Consider the following 19,225-nt stretch of genomic DNA (forward strand, 5'->3'; position numbering starts at 1 on the left):
TCCACCTCACAGGTGTCTAAAGCCTGAAATTTCTGAGCTGTTCTTGTTTTCTGTGGAGCAAATCAGCCTGCTTCTCATCAGCAGGCCCCCTCCACATACTGGGCTTTAGCATTCTCCACGCTGCTACCTCAGGGACCACTCCTCCACACCGTTTCACATCTTCCCCAAACACATGATCTCTGTTGGCTGTTGTCTCTTCGCTTGGTTGTGTGTGTGTGTGTACAGGTGTATATGTCTGGGGGAGATAGTTGTGCCTTTTTTATTTGATCGGGGAGGAATGGAGATAAATGCATGTGTTCAGTTCGCTTTGGCAGCAAGTAGTCAAGACATCAGTTTTTTTTTTCCCCCCACTGGCTGATACTGTATTTCCTTTGAAATGCATGTGTTAAATGAACGCCATGAGTTAATAATGATTTATTTACTATTAGTAAACGGACTCAGTTAAAATTAATTTGGTTTTAGTTCAGGTTAGGCATCCTGAAGGATGAGCAGCCTGGTATGTGAAATAGCACAAAGCAGTTGATTCTGACAGCTTTTGCCTTTGTTCTCGTTGCTTTACGGAGGAGAGGTTTTTCGGACATCCTTATTCTGCCGTTTTCATTGATGTCACCTCATTCATCCCATTTTATAAATAAAAGTGATTCACAATTTGGAGCATCCTGTCCTTCAACCAAATGAAAAGAATACTTTCATGGAAAATGTTCCAAGACAAAGAAATAGCTCGGGGATGTGATTCATTTCTGTCCTAAACACACACTCCCGGAGCAGACTTGCGGGTTTGTTAGATCCACAAACTTGTAAGCGGCACAGAGCAAATGGCTTTGATCCCAACGGTAGGAGATGGTGGCACGCAGTGTGAGTGTGGTGAAGAAATGATGCTTCCTAGGAGGACATCATCCCAGGCCTTCCGGAGATAAATGCATTAATCCTTAGGCCTTTATCTGGAAACTGATTTGATCACTTTTATCATTCAGTTTCCTTGTTCTAGATATTAACGTCATAGTCATAGAACTGTCAAGGACTCTTAGAACTAGAAGAAACTTAACTGTTCTGCTGGGGTCAGTTTTGATGATGGTGGTGACCATCATTCACTGGTTTTCTGGTGCCAGGCACAGTGCCCAGTGACTGACATACCCCATATCATTTCATCCTTACTGCAGTGTGGGGAGGGTGCTATTTATCATCTCTCTTTGATAGGTTAGGAAATGGAAGGCAGTGGCCCAAGGTAGAGCCAGGACTTAGACCCAGTCTATGGTGACTCAGAACCTGAGCTGCACCGTGAGTGGGCTTGACCAAGTGACTTGCTTAATGTCTTTAGATGTGTAGAGCTGATCTGGGGTCAAATCCAAGTGGCAGACATTGTACCGTCTCTGGAGTCACGACTCCCCACTGATGACTGAGGCTTATTCATGGGGCCGGGTTGGCCTGCTTGACTCCGTTTGCAGTGGGATGAGTTCTGTCTCCTGCGAGGCCCACATGCCAGCCCGCCTACTGGGCCTTGATCATTGAAGATCCTTACGATGGAGAGCCGCAGCTTAGGTTCCCGCTGAGAGCCTTGCTACCCTGGCTTTTCTTTTCTTTTTTTTTAACTTTTTATTTTAATAAATAAATTTATTTATTTATTTAATTTTTTGGCTGCGTTGGGTCTCCATTGCTGCGCGCGGGCTTTCCCTAGTTGCAGGGAGCGGGGGCTACTCTTCATTGCGGTGCGCAGGCTTCTCAATGCGGTGGCTTCTCTTGTTGTGGAGCACGGGCTCTAGGCACGTGGGCTTCCGTAGTTGTGGCTCGCGGGCTCTAGAGCGCAGGCTCAGTAGTTGTGGCGCACGGGCTTAGTTGCTCCACCGCACGTGGGATCTTCCTGGACCAGGGCTCAAACCCGCGTCCCCTGCATTGGCAGGCGGATTCTTAACCACTGCGCCACCAGGGAAGCCCTAAAAAATTTTTTATTGAAGTATAGTTTATTTACTATGTTGTATTAGTTTCAGGGGTACAGCACAGTGATTCAGTTATACGTACACACATATATATACATATATATATTCTTTTTCAGATTGTTTTCCATTGTAGGTTATTATAAGATATTGAGTATCGTTTTCTGTGCTATACAGTAGGTTATCTATTTTATATATCTATTTTATAGTGTATATATGTTAATCCTAAATTCCTAAAGGACATTTTCAAACATGTAAAACTTCATAAGAATTACCTCCAAGATACCCTTTTTAAAGATGCCATTGGTGATAAAATACAGCAAAACAAAGGAGTAATCCAGAAAGAGTAAGGGATGGGATCCAGGAGAAAGTGGATCCAATTTGGGAAAGTAGTTAAAAGATGTCCCAAGTGGACCACTGTACAGCAGGCTGAGAGAGAAACCAATCCACATTTGAGAAAGAAACAAAAGAACTCCAGAAGGAATGTTTCTAAGGAAAAAGGGACTCAAAAACAGCTGATATGATGGGAAAATTTAAGAAAGTATGTATAGCAAAGTGTGCAAGTGAAAAAACAAGGCACTAATTAACTCCAGGTAAAACAAAAGACGGTGCAAGACAAGAAATCGTATTATATAACTTGACTCTGCAAGGAATAATGTTTATTTAGTAAACATTGGTTAGTGATTTAAAATGCTATTTTGAGTGGATGGGGAGGGAGAAATAGTGGATAGAGCAAGAGAGCCATATCTTCATTTATTCCAGGACGTCACCAAGAGATAATTTCTAAAATATAAATTAAAGAATAACAATATGAACATATTATTTAGTGATAAGGAAATAACTTCCAGAAGAACAACTAAGAGTTAAAAATAGCTGTCTTAGGCTCTCTAGAGCCTGCTCAGACATGTGTGCCTAAGACATATGTGGAAAAGATGTTTCTAAGAGTGCTAGTTGCCTAAAAGAATCAGAATAGTATCATTTCAGCGAACGAACTGTGTTCACCATCCTGTGCTGCATGTTATACACTCTTAAAAACAAAACCCATTAGGGAATGAAATTGGAGAGGGATGAGACCAAAGACTTCTGTTTTTCATTATAAGGCTTTTGGTTCCAGTTGATTTTTAAAACGATTTTTATCTATAAAGTGAATAAAATATCTTAAAATTTAAGTAAAAATATATTTAAAAATTTAAGTTAGAATAAAAATGAGTGAATAAAGTTTGGAAAATGTAGAAAATTACATTTTTAAAATTTCCTATTACTCATAAGCAACCAATAACGTTAAGTAATTTTCTCCCTTTTTTTCTGTGCAGTTTTAAAAACATACTTGTGATTATGGTACACTACAATTTTATATCCTTGTTTTCAATCAGCGTATGTACCACTTTCATGTTATTAGAAATCCTGTTAAACTTTCTTTTTACTGGGTAAATAATCAAGTTATCACATCTCAGTTTATTCACCCATTCTCCTGTTGATGATTAACCTCGTTTTCAATTATTCCTTATACAAGAGTCTTCATTATCTAAGTATAACTTAACCCACAAAAAAGACCTATTAAGGTGAACCTACTTGAAATGGAATCAAAATATCAGAGTAATCAATAAAGTTATTGAACTTTACTGAAAAAGAGTTAAACTAAATGAACCTATCTATGAAACAGAAACAGACTCACAGACATAGAGAACAGGCTTGTGGTTGCCAAGGAGGGGGGCGGTGGGGGCAGGATGGATTGAGAGTTTGGGGTTAGCAGATGCAAACTATTATATATATAAAATGGATAAACAACAAGGTCCTACTGTAGAGCACAGGGAACTATATTCAATATCCTGTGATAAACCATAATGGAAAATAATTTTTAAAAGAATGTATATATGTATATATAACTGAATCGCTTGGCTGTACAGCAAAAATTAACACATTGTAAATAAATCATACTTCAATTAAAAAAAGTTAAACGAAATATCATGAAAATATAACTGCAACTATGTACTAAATCATATTAAAAAAGGAAATTGTGTTGATTTTAGTTTATTTTTTCTGACAGTATTTTATGATAGCATAGTGACATCCTTCATTTCATATTTGACATTCTAATGAAATCATAAAGAACAAATTTTAGAAAAAAATATTTGAAGGTTCATCAGTTTTCCCAAGGGTGTCTTCTTTGATATTGTAAATCATTCTTTACTGGAGTGCCAATAATGTCACAATCCTTGTCCAGCTTTTCTTCTTTCTTTTTAGCTGATCTAACTTTGCTGGAACCTCACTGGTCAATCAAAGACTGTTCCTGTGATTTAGGCGCTTCATTACTTACATCAACTTCACGAAATCTTGCATTATTTGGTAAAATTTGCATTTTCATGTGAAGTGGATTTGCATTTTATTTGCAGTGTGTTGTTGAATATTTAATGAGGGAGAGAAACTGACTCACAAAGAACCTCACCTGTCTGCGGTGGTGGATGCTAGTGTTAAGCAGGGAGGGATATTTGAATAGGATATACTTTTATTAGTGGTCAGCTCTTTGGAGAATTCTTTTGTGCTATGACAAATTCTGTCTACATTCACAGCTTTGTTATGCAAGGACAATGGTGCTGAATACATAGATCAAAAGACTAAGACAACGCATAAAGTCTTTTCTAAACTTGGGAATCATTTTTTATAAATCATCACAAATAGGATTTACTAGAGTAGAGATTATATACAGGTTCTTGATCTGTTTAAAAAAGTAGTACATTAATTTATATATCTCCACTGGCAATCAAGAGAGTACCGGGGGACTTCCCAGGTGGCACAGTGGTTAAGAATCTGCCTGCCAGTGCAGGGGACGTGGGTTCAAACCCTGGTCTGGGAAGCTTCCACATGCTGCGGAGCAGCTAAGCCCGTGTGCCATAACTACTGAGCCTGTACTCTAGAGCCCGCGAGCCACAACTACTGAGCCTGCATGCCACAACTACTGAAGCCCGCGTGCCTAGAGCCCGTGCTTCTCAACAAGAGAAGCCACCACAATGAGAAGCCTGCGCACTGCAACAGAGTAGCCCCTGCTCTCCACAACTAGAGAAAAGCCCGCTTACAGCAGTGAAGACCCAATGCAGCCAAAAATAAATAAATAGATAGATAGATAGATAGATTAACAAAAGAGAGTACCGGGACTTCCCTGGTGGTCCAGTGGTTGAGACGCTGTGCTCCCAATGCAGGGGAACTAAGATCTCGTGTGCCACAGAGCTCGGCCAAAAAAAAAAAAAGAGTGCCTATTTCACAAAATTTTTATAAATCTTGTTTATCGTTGTTAATTTGATGGCAAAAGAATGATATCTCATTATTTTAATCTGTAGGATCGGAGGCTACACGTTCTAATTATTTGTTAGCCAGTTCCTTGTGGCCCTTCTTGCATACTTTCCGGCCACATTCTTTACCCAGCTATCTATTGGGTGGAGCTTTAACATTCTTTTTTGTTGATTTGTATAAACTCTATAGTGAAGAGACATTAGCAGTTCTATTTGTGGAAGTTTTTCAGGGATTTTTGCCTTTTACTTTGTGTTTTTTTATATCCAGAAGTTTAAAATGTAAAATTTTTTTTTAAGTTTTTTTGATATGGACCATTTTTAAAGCTTTCATTGAATTTGTTACAACATTTCTTCTGTTCTTTGTTTTGGTTTTTTGGCTGCGAGGCATGTGGCATCTTAGCTCCCTGACCAGGGATGGAACCCACACCTCCTGCATTGGAAGGCGAAGTCTTAACCACTAGACTGCCAGGGAAGTCCCTAAAATGTAAAATGTTTATGTCATCAAATTAGAGGGTTTGTAATCACCTTCTGGAATGTAAGATCCTTCAAAGAAGGGGCTGTCTTATTCAATGGTGCTGCAAGGTCCCCAGCACCTAGGACAGTGCTCCAAAAATGTGTTGAATGAATGAATGAAACCTATGTATCCTTTCCTTTTCCAAATTTCCAATTTTCCATTCCTTTTGTATGTATCCTTTCCACCGCTTAAAAAATTCTCTCCAGAGACATGACGTCACTTTAATTTTCTTTGGTTTTTTTTTTTGGCATTTTGGTTGTTTTTTAACCAACTTGTCATTCTTTAATTCTTCTGAAATGCATTTTGTGTAAGGTCACAGTGCCACTTGAGCCCTGTTGATTTAGGACAGGTTGCCTCACCGTTGGTATACATGAAACCTACGATCACCAGAAATCTGACCTGTAGATCAGGTGCAATGGAGTACGACAACCTATAGACATTCACCAAGTCACTTTAAACCCTTTAGGGAATGAGGCAGGTTATAAAAGATGGATACATACAGGTGTGTATCTCTTCCTTCTTTCTTTCCATCATCTGTGAAAATGAGCTCATTGAAATGTGTTAATCATTTATGCCTAGAATCTCCAGGAGCAGCCTATCAAAAAATGAGTGGATGGGGGCTTCCCTGGTGGCGCAGTGGTTGAGAGTCCGCCTGCCGATGCAGGGGACACGGGTTCGTGCCCCGGTCCGGGAAGATCCCACATGCCGCGGAGCGGCTGGGCCCGTGAGCGCATGGCTGCTGGGCCTGCGCATCCGGAGCCTGTGCTCCGCAACGGGAGAGGCCCGCGTACCGCAAAAAAAAAAAAAAAAAAAATGAGTGGATGACCATGTGAAGGCATGGCAGATTACTACACCATTTTTTAGTTGTAAAAAGTACAGTAACTTGGAATTTGAAAATCCTCTAGGGTCTTATGTGCCTGAAGGCCCCTCCATGTGGATGAGCCATTATCACTTGTTAAAAAGATGCAGCCTTCTTGTTTATGTCAAGGATTCCATTGATGAATTACACTCTGTCCCAAGGTGTAGGTGGCTCTCAGGAGCAGCAGTTGGGAAGGGATTTGTCTGGTTGGAAGATGGTTTCTAATCTTCAGATTACCAATGTAAGGTTGCATACTTATTGGCTATTTCTGTTATTGTTGAAATAATAATAATAATTGATTATGGATCAGCATAATTGTTTTGTCCATAGGAAAGACTGTGAAGAGTGTTTATGTGAGCATTTTGGGATAGACACCAGAAGATATGTTCTACCAAAAGTAAAAAGGGCCCTTTTTTACCCACAGAAAAGAATTGTATTGGAAAATTCTGCCAGCCACCATTCCCTTTTTTTTTTTTTTGCGGTACGCGGGCGTCTCACTGTTGTGGCCTCTCCCGTTGTGGAGCACAGGCTCCGTATGCGCAGGCTCAGCGGCCATGGCTCATGGGCCCAGCTGCCCCGCGGCATGTGGGATCTTCCCGGACCGGGGCACGAACCCGTGTCCCCTGCATCGGCAGGTAGACTCTCAACCACTGCGCCACCAGGGAAGCCCCACCATTCCCTTTTAGCACTTTGATAATAATGACCAAGGCCCTCAAATCCCCAGACCCAAAGGCACAGTTCCCTCATAGCAGGATTTTTTTTAAAGAGTAGAAAAACGAACTGCAACAAATCCCAGTCATTCTTTTTTTTTTTTTTTTTATCTTTGTGGTACACAGGCCTCTCACTGTTGTGGCCTCTCCCGTTGCGGAGCACAGGCTCCGGACGCGTAGGCTCAGCAGCCATGGCTCATGGGCGCAGCCACTCTGTGGCATGTGGGATCCTCCCGGACCGGGGCACGAACCCGTGTCCCCTGCATTGGCAGGCGGACTCTCAACCACTGCGCCACCAGGGAAGCCCCCCAGTCATTCTTATCCAAGCAAAGTGGACAAAGTAAAACTTGTCATTTTTGGTTTCTCTTCCCCTCATTCCTCCCTTTAATTTTAGCTTTTATAAATGACTCAAATTAATCTCTTGACCTACAAAAAAATTGCATGAATTTTGTTCCCTCCTGAATGCATTTCAAAATTCAGGCATTAAGGATAGCAGATATTCTGCACAACTACTTTGAACATATAGGGGACACTGATGACTTTATTTAATACTCCCATTAAAGTGAGGAGGAGTGAGGAAGATTTTTGTTTTTCTAAATCTTTTTCCCCCAATATCTACTTGGACCATAACATCAGTGCTTTTCTTGTCTCTTGCTGGTGGGAGTATGTATTGAGCTATTAAAACTGTTTCTGTTAGCCCACTAATTCCATTGTGTGAAAACCCTCATAAAGTAATAATTTATATACAGTAATATTAATCTATACAAAGAATATCATCAAGGGATTATTTATAATAGCAAGGTAACAATAGCAACAATCTTGTATTCAGGAGAAGGATATAATTTTAAAAGAATATTACATGGGCTTCCCTGGTGGCGCAGTGGTTGAGAGTCCGCCTGCCGTTGCAGGGGACACGGGTTCGTGCCCCGGTCCAGGAAGATCCCACATGCCGCAGAGTGGCTGGGCCCGTGAGCCATGGCCGCTGAGCCTGCACGTCCGGAGCCTGTGCTCCACAACGGGAGAGGCCACAACAGTGAGAGGCCCGCGTACCGTAAAAAAAAAAAAAAAAGAATATTACATATCTACACAAAGGAATATTTTACAGCTATTAAAACAATTATTGTTAAAATTTATAAATTAGTACCAAAAATATTTATGATCTAATGCATAGTGAGAAAATGCAAGATACATGTTGGTATGTCTCTCATGATTAAAATAATGTAAAAAAATTATGTGTATGAAAAAACAGGAAATGCACCAAAATGCTTTTAGTTTCTATGCTGAGGTGTTATGATTAAGGGTGGTTGTTTGCTTCCTTTCTCTCTTTTGCGTTGCTTTTATAATTTTTCAAAATATAATTTTTAAAAGTCAGAAAAATGATAGTTTGAAGAAAAGAGCCATGGAAATGGTCAACATAAAAATATTTTGTTACTCTAATAAAAATAGTGCCATTACTACTACTTAATTAGGACTCAGTCATTCATATGATTTGGGGCTTCCAACAGTGATTCGCTGAGCAGGTTCTTTTCAGTGATTCCTTCTCACAGTTGTACATAAAGTGAAAAAATGAGACACACGCATCTTTCCTGACAGTAGGAATAAAATCTTACAATGTCAAATGAAAAAATGGGTTTCTTTTATTTGATATTAGAAGTGTTTCAAGATGTTTCTGTATTTCTTAAAACCAGACAAGCCTATAAAAAATAAGGAAAGGGGCTTCCCTGGCGGTGCAGTGGTTGAGAGTCCACCTGCCGATGCAGGGGACGCGGATTCGTGCCCCGGTCCGGGAAGATCCCACATGCCGCGGAGCGGCTGGGCCCGTGAACCATGGCTCCTGAGCCTGAGTGTCCAGAGCCTGTGCTCCTCAACGGGAGAGGCCACAACAGTGAGAGGCCCGCGTACCAAAAAAAAAAAAAAAAAAAAAAAAAATAAGGAAAGGATCAGATAAACAGGGAAGAGTCCGTACAGACACAAATGAGCGTTATGGGATTTATCAGTTTTAGTCGCATTTGATAGAAGTTTGAAAAGGGGATAGCAGATCCATGGCATACTCCCTGCATTAAAATTAGCATTATGGAAGAATGCTGAATCATTTCAGTTATTTCTGCATTTAAGGAATTACTTCAATTAAAAACTAAGCTGCTAGTTTAAAATTCCTTGAGGAGCAGAAAAGTAATTAGTAAACATGGTCACATTGAAAAAAAGCCAAATGGACGTCTGACTGAAAGGAATCTGAAAGTTTAGATGAGTGAAACAGGTCCCAGTGTCAGTCTCCTCAAAGATGAGTTCGCTTGTAGGTAACGTTTTTGGAACGATATAACCTTTCAAATGTAACTACAGATGCACTAGGGTTTTTAAGAAGTATGGGGCTTCAGAGGTATCATCAATTCTTAATTTCAAATGTGAATAACTTTTGGCCCCTGCCAGGTTTGTTGCTACCCCACCCACCAGCAGGCATGTCTCCTTTCTCTGAACCTGTAGACCGATAGTTACAGAATTCTAGAATTTCCCAAGTTGGTTACATCCTGCCACATGCCTCCTCCTGAATTCCCACAGAGGCAGCTCTAGCTCCTCTCTTTGCCCACCACCACACAGGGTTCCACCCTCCTTGCTGGGGCGTCTGTTTTATTTTGGGCAGTGTGGTCCAGCTATCACACCCATCCACCACACCAAATTTGGGGGAGATCATTTTTACCACCACGTCTAGTAATTTCAGTTTATGTTGCATATTTCTTATGTTTTACATGTGTATATATAGACATTTGGGGCCATACATTTTATCTCTGACCTTTTCTCTTTTCAAGTATGATTCGTTGAAAGTTGTTTGCGCCTAGGATCAGTAGGGACGGACTGTGTGCTCTTTCTAGGTTCCCTTTAGCTTTATGATTTTAAAGGAAAATAGCGTAGAGCTAAGTACTGATACCTCCCAGCGCTGAGAAGCAAGGTCAGTCACTGGTTCTGGCTTCTGCAGCTGCTAAGTCATTTGTTTCTAACCCCACTGAGCCTCACTTATTTGTCTGTTAAGTGGAGGTAATAGCATTTCCTCCACGGGGCTGTTGTGAGCATCAAATGAGAGGGTATGTGAATGAAGGCTGGGAGCTAGAGATGGTGGCAGGGGTGGGGTAGCCCTCTGGCCATGCAGAAGGTCCTTGGGAGCTCGCATGGGCAGTGGTGGAGACTGCCTGCTAAGTCTGCTTCAGACCAGGCTGGAGAGGTGCCCTGGATGACCAGCACACCTGCCTGCAAACGAGAAGACTCCAGGAAACTGAGGACTCGTAGATTGGACATACATAGGTGACATTTGACAGTTTACATCTGCAATTAAATCGTAAAACCGTTCTTAGTGTTAATACACGTATGAAAAAACAACAAAGTGGTAACAACTGTCACAAGCAAATTGAATTTCAGGTCCCTAACCCTATTTTTTGACAGGAGCCTATGCACTTTTTCATTTTATTCCTGTGATGCTGTGATTTTGTCCCAACAGGGTTAGAATAAACAGTATCCTCCTTTCAGGCTTTTTTTTTTTTTTTTTTTGCGGTACGCGGGCCTCTCACTGTTGTGGCCTCTCCCGTTGCAGAGCACAGGCTCCGGACACGCGGGCTCAGCGGCCATGGCTCACGGGCCCAGCCGCTCCGCGGCATGTGGGATCTTCCCAGCCCGGGGCACGAACCCGTGTCCCCTGCATCGGCAGGCAGACTCCCAACCACTGCGCCACCAGGGAAGCGCATTACTTCTTCTTACACAGACCCTTCCTCCAGCCTTTTTGCCCTGCAAACTCCTCCTCCTCCTTGTTCTTTTGGTCTTAGCTCAAATGTACTTCTTTAAAGAGCTTCTCAGGCCCCTCAGGCCAGGTCAGTGTACCCTCTTACATGCTCTCGTGGCACCATATATGTCCTCTGTGTGATACTCCACACATTCATCATATTTTTGTAAGGGAGACATTCCCTACTGGAATGTAAACCGCATGAGAGTTGGAAACATGCCTACCTTGGTCAATTAAGACTGAGTTCTGCTGCCACTAACAGAGCCCACGGGTAACAATATTAGAAACAAGATATGAACTTATTTCTCTCTTATATAAAGTACCTGCAGTAGGCAGTTTAGGGCTGGTGTGGTAGTTCTGCAGCCTCAGATTTCTGTGTGCTGCTCTGCTAAGCATTGCTTCCACACCCATGGTCCCAGAGAGCTGAAAACATGGGACCAGCTAGCAGGCAGGAGGGCAGGGAAGATGGATGAGCTGCCCCCTCCTTTAGGATGCTCCTTAGAATTTGCATACACCTCTTCTACACACACCAAAAACTCATAGGATTTGGGAGGACATAATTCAATACACAAAATCGTGGGATAATTTCATCTACTCTCACACAGTCTTTCAGAGGCACCTGGCACCTCTCAGTTCCTGAGCGGTGTTGTGTAGATAAGCCAGTCCCGTCCTCTCAGCCCCGGAGGAGGAGTGTGTTCAGTGGCAGGTGAGGGGGTGGCAAGGCTTTTACCAAAGGCCTACAACGGTACTGAGCATTATTGCACGTTAGGGGTTGGAACCAAATTGGTCAAGAAGGCCAAGGTGGAGGCTATGGTATGTCTTCATGGTACGACACGGTCCCAGGAGCACTCCAGAAAAATGAGTGAGACCCATGCATTCCGAGTCCTTTGCAGTAAGTGGAAAACTCCAGCTCTTTGTAACATCCCACTGAGATCAAACTTACGTAGCACAGGCCAGGTACACCAAGGACCTGGTTTGGAATCTTGAAGCCATGCAGCTAGCTCTGCCCTCCCTCAGCACCATGGTAGCTCCTCACATCTCCATTTCTTCTTTTTTGGTGTTTCTGTTTGCCTGTGTCCCTCACTGGACCATAAACTCCTCTAGGTCGATGATCGTATTTTATTCATCATCAAATACTATCATACATAAAATACCGTGTAATCCCTTAAGGTTAAGATTGTCCTCAAGTGGAAACTCAATTAGATAAGACTTTTTCCAAGGCAAGAGGAAGATACGATCATCTTACCAGGAGTGTTGAGGTGTAATCACGCCCTGAATCGAGGAAGGGGAGCTATAAAAGGTTCCTGTCGTTTCTTTTGGCAGCAGGTTCTGGGATTCTAGGAAGGTGATAGTTCTGTTCTCCCTTGGCACCAGATGTCAGCGGTCTCTGAAAAGTTTAGTTTGGGAAACCCAGAGTTGCCAAAGCATGGCCCTGATGATAGGAAGGTTTAAGAAATGGTCCACCCAATTTGTGCAAGAGGTGCTTAGCACTGCTTGATGAACCTGGGTGCCACCCTTCACCCACACATCGTACGTAATGTGGTCCACAGTTCTGGATCATGCTCAGAGATCGCCAGCAAACCAGAGAGCAGAATCCCCAACTTCAGGGAGGAGTAGGACACAGGTAAATGTCCTTCTTTTTTTTTTTTTAAATCGATATATAGTTGATGTACAATATTATGTAAGTTACAGATGTACAGTATAGTGATTTACAATTTTTAAAGGGTAGTTATTATAAAATATTGGTCATATTCCCTGTGTGGTACAATATATCCTTGTAGCTTATTTTATACATAATAGTTTGTACCTCTTAATCTCCTATCCCTATATTACCCCTCCCTGTTCTCGTTTTAAACGCCCCTCTCGTTGAACCAGGTCCATTTCTCAACACACATTCAGAGGCATCCTGGACCAAGTCCCCTTCCCTCCTTTCAGCTCTGCCCACTTGCCATCCTCCGTTAGGGCAGAATCGGGGACTCTGCTGGAGCTGCTTCCCGCCCATTGCAGGGCCCTGGCCTGACCATTACTTCTCACTTAGAGCAGGATTCCTGTGGCTTCTGGAATATGAACTTGGGCCCATATCCACTTCCTTAATGTTCCCCACTTAAAAGATCCCATGTAACACATGGGGGGCAAATAGCATTTAGTAATTTCTTTCTGCCCCAAGTCTCAGGCCCTTTGATTCAGATGACCAGGCACATGCAGGGAGGCTGCTGGATGGCATAGGCTTCGCCAGGCCTGGCACCTGGCCTTCCAAGCAGCTCATGACTTGGAAGCTTAGAAGTGAAACCACATGAGGCTTGCGGGGAAAGGGTGCAGGTCACAGCATTTCTTAGCCATCCTGCAGACAGCTAGGCTGTCGTAGGCGTAGAGTCGGTGGTAGCAGCATCTTTTGCCCCAGCTACCACTTTGGCTTGAGTGCTTACATTTCTTACGGCCAAACCAAAGGGACTTTGTGCAAACCATTCCTGTCCAGATTTCCCCGCCTTTCTATGCCTGTGTTCTTATCGTGGCGTGGACTTCTCCAGTGGGAGTGCAGAGGTTGGTCACGTCGTACGGAGAGCCTTGCCCTGACAGCGACCTTTGTCCCATGGATGCGTCAGGTTGAAAACACGGCTGTTTTCATCTCTCTGCCACGAACTGTAAAATGACGAGGCGCATCCCTTGTTTATCAGATTTGTGCTTGGCTGATAATAACAGACTTCATTCGTGGTGGATAATTGAGAATGGCAGCCCGAATTACGTTGCTGTGCCACCCAAAGGAGAACAGGGTTTTGAAAGCCTTGCCCTTAAACCCTGAGAAGGGGCTGCAGCTGGTGCTTGTTCAGCCAAAGCCATTGAGCTACCTTGTGGCTCAGCCTCGTATGTTACAGGATCTTACAGGAACATTTCTGTTCTAACCTTACTGCCTCCTATGTTACAGGATCTTACAGGAACATTTCTGTTCTAACCTTACTGCTCATTTTCTTTCTTTCCCTACCCCCTTCTTCACTTCCCCAATTTCCATATTCATTTATCTATACATTAGGTATAATTTTTTTTCATATTTCAAGAGTACTTAAGTCCATCATTAAAAAAATTAGAAATTGCCAATAAGCAAAAAAAAAAAAAAAGTTTCTTTTTACTCAACACGGCACCACCTGGAGAAAACTACTGTCAGTGAACATTCCATTTCCAGTTTTTTTATGCACACTTTTTAAAGCTTGCATTGTTAACGATATTTGGGAATAGTGTTTATGTCCCTAAAAATTCATCAACCTGGATGGCTGGATGGAAGAATCACAATTTATTTAACCAGGCACACGTCTTTTAGAAACAATGTTATAGTGAATGTCTCTGTGGCCAAATGTTTGCACACATCCTCAATTGTTTTCTTAGGAAGAATTCCTAAAAATGGAATTGATGGGTCAAAATGATAAATATATATTGTCTTTAACTTTGTACTGTAGAAAGTTTAAAAATATATACCACATAGACAGAACCCCCATGTACCCATTCGAAAGTGACCAGCTCCTGGCCAGTCCATACCCCACCCACTTCCCCTAGTTCCTGTGTTGTTTAGAAACAGATCCAAGACATCATGCCAGAAAGACTCTTTTCTGTCAAATAGCACAGGTATTTGAAAATGGGAGAGGAAAAGAAGTGAATTGCTAGAAAATAAAGAAAGGTTAACATTTTGTCTATGTTATCTACGGTGCTGTTTGGGCTGTGTTCATTTTCCTGCCATACCTGGGCTCAGGACTCATTATCTGTCTTCTGGGTTCCCGCAGCAATCTTGTAACCAGACTCCTTTCTTCTTTCTCTCCCTTTGGATAGGTATATCTGTTTTTAAGATGTTTCATAGCTTGCCAAATTGTGTGCTTCAGAAAGGCTAATCAAATTAATACTTCCACCAGAGTCATATAGGAGTGTCCACGCTGTGGATAAAGTTTTCCTCCCTCCTTTCCTCCCTCCCTCCCTCCCTTCCTCCTTCCCTCTCTTCCTTCCTCCCTCCCTCCCTTTCTTCCTCCCTCCCTCCCTCTCTTTCTTTCCTGGCCCCCACAAAAGTATCTCTTTGTTTTAATGACACCTTATTTGGTTATTAATGACCTTAAAGCCCGCCCCAGCCCCCAGTTTCCTCACTGCATTGTGAATTGCCTTTTGCTAACTTTTCTTTAGAGGTGTTTGTCTTTTTAAAATTGTATTCATGCATTTCTGTTAACCTCATAGCATTGTATCAACACTTAGGTCAGTGAATTGCTGTGAATACTTTTTTTTTTTTTTTGGACTAAGAGAACATGTACTGCATTTATATGAAAGAATGAGCATGTTTTATAAAGCTAACAGCTCAGAGCAGCAAGTCACCGTCAACAGAGGGAAAGAATGATGTGAGGCCTGCAGGGGTGGGCAGCGGGCCTGGGAGAGAAGAGGGCATCCAGGCAGGGACAGGGGAGACTTTCACAGGTCACCTAACTCCAGTCTTCACAGTCATCCATGAGGCAGGTAAAGCAGGTATTATTCCCATTCACAGTGGCCTGTGCCAGGGCACACCTTAATAAGATCTTCCGAGCCCCGATCCAGGGATTTTTCTACCCTATCACACTGATTCATATGCTTATTCATAAAAGGCAAATATAGCATCAAAATATATCTGATATCACTATTTATGAAACACTTAAAAAAATTTTTTTTTCTACAGCGTGAAGGCCCAGGACCAGGTCGTTATGACTTGAAAATACCTTCAGTAAGTTCTGTTACTTCCTGTTTTCAATCCAGAGTACCTCGATTCTTGCCGGCCTGTTCAGTAAGTATCCTAAAAGACAGATGTGGTTGTAGGTTTTGTGGCTGGTGGGTGGGTGGGGAGTGGGCATTGGGGGTCGGATGGGGGTAGCAGAGTTATATACAATTCTAGTATATATACACTAAAATTGCTTCTCAGGGCAGCAAAGGGCATAGAGCTTCCTCGGCAAGCCCTCGGCCAGCTTCAGGCTCAGAGTGACTCCAGACCTGAAGGCCGTGGCTGAATTATGGGTCCAGTTGCGAACAGCCAGCACAGTAATTAGCCATCGGTGTTATGTTCTGGATGCTCTGGGGGGAAACTCCTTTAACGCATTGAAGCCAGCAGTGGGCACAGGCTGCCCCCGCCCATCCAGAACTGCCATTCTTTGTGTATGTGTCTTCTGGGAACAAAAAGTCACAGCAGAAACATTATGATTGAACCAAAGGGCACCATTAAGGCCTGAGCCGTCATCCTGCCCCCAAGGACTCGGGACAGACAGGGAAGAGGCTCACGTTCCTGGAGATACACAAAGAAGGTGGATTCTGGGAGTGTGCGAGAGCCTCTGAGGCCTAGAGAAGACCAAGAAGGATGGCAAAAGCATAACACGGAGCTTATGAAAGTGGCTAGGGCTGTTGTTCGTTTGATGCTAAAAGTTTGAATTCCCCTGGCCTTGTTGTTCCTAGCCAGCACCTCAGTCTGAAAGTCCCCCAAGCTCAGTGGTTTGTAGCCTCATTGGACATGGTTAGGAAGACAGAAACACGAATTCTGCTCATGAGAAAACAGCACCACCCCGGGGTGGGGGGCGAACAAGGAGGGTGGGAGGAGCTGGGGCGGTGGGCAGGAGGCCGCTGCCTGCAGGTCACCTCCCCCAGCACCCCCTGGGTTGTCCCAGGCCATCTCGCTGCAGAGCTGCCAGCTGCGGTGCTACAGTGTGGCAGCAGTGTGGTCTTTCTCTGGAGGAATACTGGGGAGGCCCCACCAATAATATTAAAAACACACCAACAGCAGGAGGCTAGTGGATCCCTTCAGCGGGTCCTCACACCCTAGCGGCATTATCATGACCCAAACACAGATTTTTGTCAGAGCTCACAGCTCCTCAGGAAGTTGGAGTCATGCTAACCAAACTCCAGGGAGACTGATGGAGAAGCCGGAAGGTGTGGTATTCATTTACAAGTGTCCGGCAAGGGGGCTGGTGTCTGGGGCTGCTGCTCTGTGGAGCGTCTCCCCTTGTAGGAAACTCGGAAGGAAGCCAACGACAATCAGAAATTTGCTTGGTGACAGTGGAATCAGGGCTGGGGGACGGAGCCGGATGTTCTCAAGGTCTGAGAACCACACCCAGTAGCCTCCTGAGGGGTGGCCTTGCGAGGCCCAGGCCCACGAACCTCCTGTTTGGGGGCTGGCCTTCCAGGACTCCACACGCATGCTGCTTCCTCATTAAGAGCACTAATAAAGGCTTCAGCTTCCTTTGACGTCTGGCCAGGAGTTGATTAGATTTCCAGGCTGCTCCCCTGCTTTTGGCAAGGAAAACATCCTGTCTAAAGCAGCGTCTGCAGGCAGCTGATCTCATCCACTCTGGGCTGACGCTCTAGTAATCCTGTTTCCACTCTCACTGTTTCCTGAAGAGATAACAAACTGCAAGGAAGGATGGCAATGACAAGCAGGTGATGATAGGGGATAATAATAGCGGTGGTGGCTAGCGTGTGGAGCAGTACCTGCTGCCAGCCTGGGGGTGCTGTCTGTCTTTGGGGGCCCTCAGTGAACCTCAAAACCTCATTTGCTGGGTGAGGCGTGGGAAGCATGTGGCCCAGGGTCATATTGAGCCATTGGTGGTAGGACTAGGACTCAAACCCAGCCCCGTCTGACATTAAAACCCTTCCCTTAACGGTACCCAGAGACACCAGTGTGTCGCTAAGATAAAATATTGGGGCATTCAAGAATGTGTGGGTGCACCTCAGCATGGGCAACACTGACTTCAGAAATCAAAGTCTTCGTCTATGAGAATGACATTCATTTATATCTTATCACTACAGAAGAGAAGCTTTGTTTAAATAATTGGCTAAATAATTTTTCAAGAATTTCATCAAAATGAAAACATGGCTTTTCAAAATTAGAACTCGTCAGTCCCTTGAGAATACCTCCCTCTGAGCCCGAGGTCCACAGCCCCTGGTAGTAAAGCACCTTACTCTATTACCCTGGGGAAAACGATGGAAACACACGAGTTTGGGCTTTTGAGGTCAACCACCCAGGTTCAGAATCCATCCTCTCCAACCCATTACCACTAGACTGAGGTCATTGAGGGCGGAGGGCAGGGGGAGACGCTGGCATCCCCAGGGACAGGGGGTGCCCTGGAGAAAGCGTGCCTTGAGGTGAGGGTGGGATGTGAGCCCGCCTCCCCTGGGCTGTCACTTGCTTGTCCTGTTTTCTCTCAGCACCTCTGCAGCCTTGGGGAGAGCCGTGGACAGGATCAGGTCTCAGCCCCTAGGACAGGCTCCAATTCCAGGGTGCACAGGCCCCAGCCCCGGCCACTGTGGCCCTCGTCTCCCTCCGTGGGGACTTGCCAGCCACGTCTGAGCGCACAGCCAGGCTCAGGAGGCTTCAGGTTCTGGCGTCACTATCTCATCACTCCCTGTTTTCTGTTGTGTTTTCAGAAAACGCCAGGCCCAGGAGCATACACATCTTCAGCACAATTCCCCAAGCAGCCCCGGACCGTAGCCAAAATGGGCCGAGGACATAGCCTTTTCTTCAACAACACAATTGGCTTTTAAAATAAACCCATCTTGACCCTAAGCGACTTTGAGTTTTAGTAAGTTCTTATGTTTAGAAAACTCTATTTTGTCTCTTCTTTAGGAGGGTTTGACCACAGACCATAATCGGTGGCCTGCGGGGACCACCCAGCCCGCTTATCTGGAATAGTCCCAGCAAAATGTCCAGTTCACGTGCAGAAGTTTCCTGGTTTGAACAATCAGTTATATGTTCCCTCTGTGTGTTGTCAGAGGGTGTATCCCCAGAGGCTGTGCCCCTGGGCTGCTCTCACAGCACCTGGACAGGCCCTGATATGTCAGATGGGCTCTGTGTGACCTTAGGCTCTCTAGCTGGGTCTCCACTGCACTGGGGTTATCATGCCTCACAGACTCATGGAGACTTTCTCGGGGGGTCGGCACTCAGCCAAGGCCAACCCGAGCTTGACGGGATCCCAACAGATGGTTCTTTCTCTTTCTCAACTCCCTGAAGAGAACAATATTGATTCAACCCGACGAGCATTTGTAGTTTCAAGTCAACAGAAATATTTTGAGGATCTGCTCCGTGTCAGGTGCTGTGCTGGGGTTAGGGAGTGGAGGTTGAAACAAAGATGAACAAGGCATGTGACCGAGTTTAGGGAGGGTTGGAGGGGAGGCAAGG

At 44.1% G+C, this 19,225-nt stretch overlaps 1 protein-coding gene across 2 annotated transcripts in view; it reads left to right on the forward strand.

Moving 5' to 3' along the window:
* Positions 1 to 18,617, forward strand: part of STPG4 (sperm-tail PG-rich repeat containing 4) — a 42,689-nt gene extending 24,072 nt beyond the window's left edge. Inside the window, exons 6-7 of one of the 2 annotated variants that reach the window (XM_073791385.1) lie at positions 15,746 to 15,850; positions 18,475 to 18,617. In XM_073791385.1, coding sequence (XP_073647486.1) covers positions 15,746 to 15,850; positions 18,475 to 18,591 — 222 coding nt within the window. In that variant the 3' untranslated portion in view covers positions 18,592 to 18,617. The other variant, XM_073791386.1, reaches the window with a different exon arrangement.
* The last annotated feature ends 608 nt before the right edge of the window (positions 18,618 to 19,225 follow it).

This window comes from Tursiops truncatus, chromosome 14 (genome assembly GCF_011762595.2).
Source record: "Tursiops truncatus isolate mTurTru1 chromosome 14, mTurTru1.mat.Y, whole genome shotgun sequence".
NCBI classification, from domain to species: domain Eukaryota; kingdom Metazoa; phylum Chordata; class Mammalia; order Artiodactyla; family Delphinidae; genus Tursiops; species Tursiops truncatus.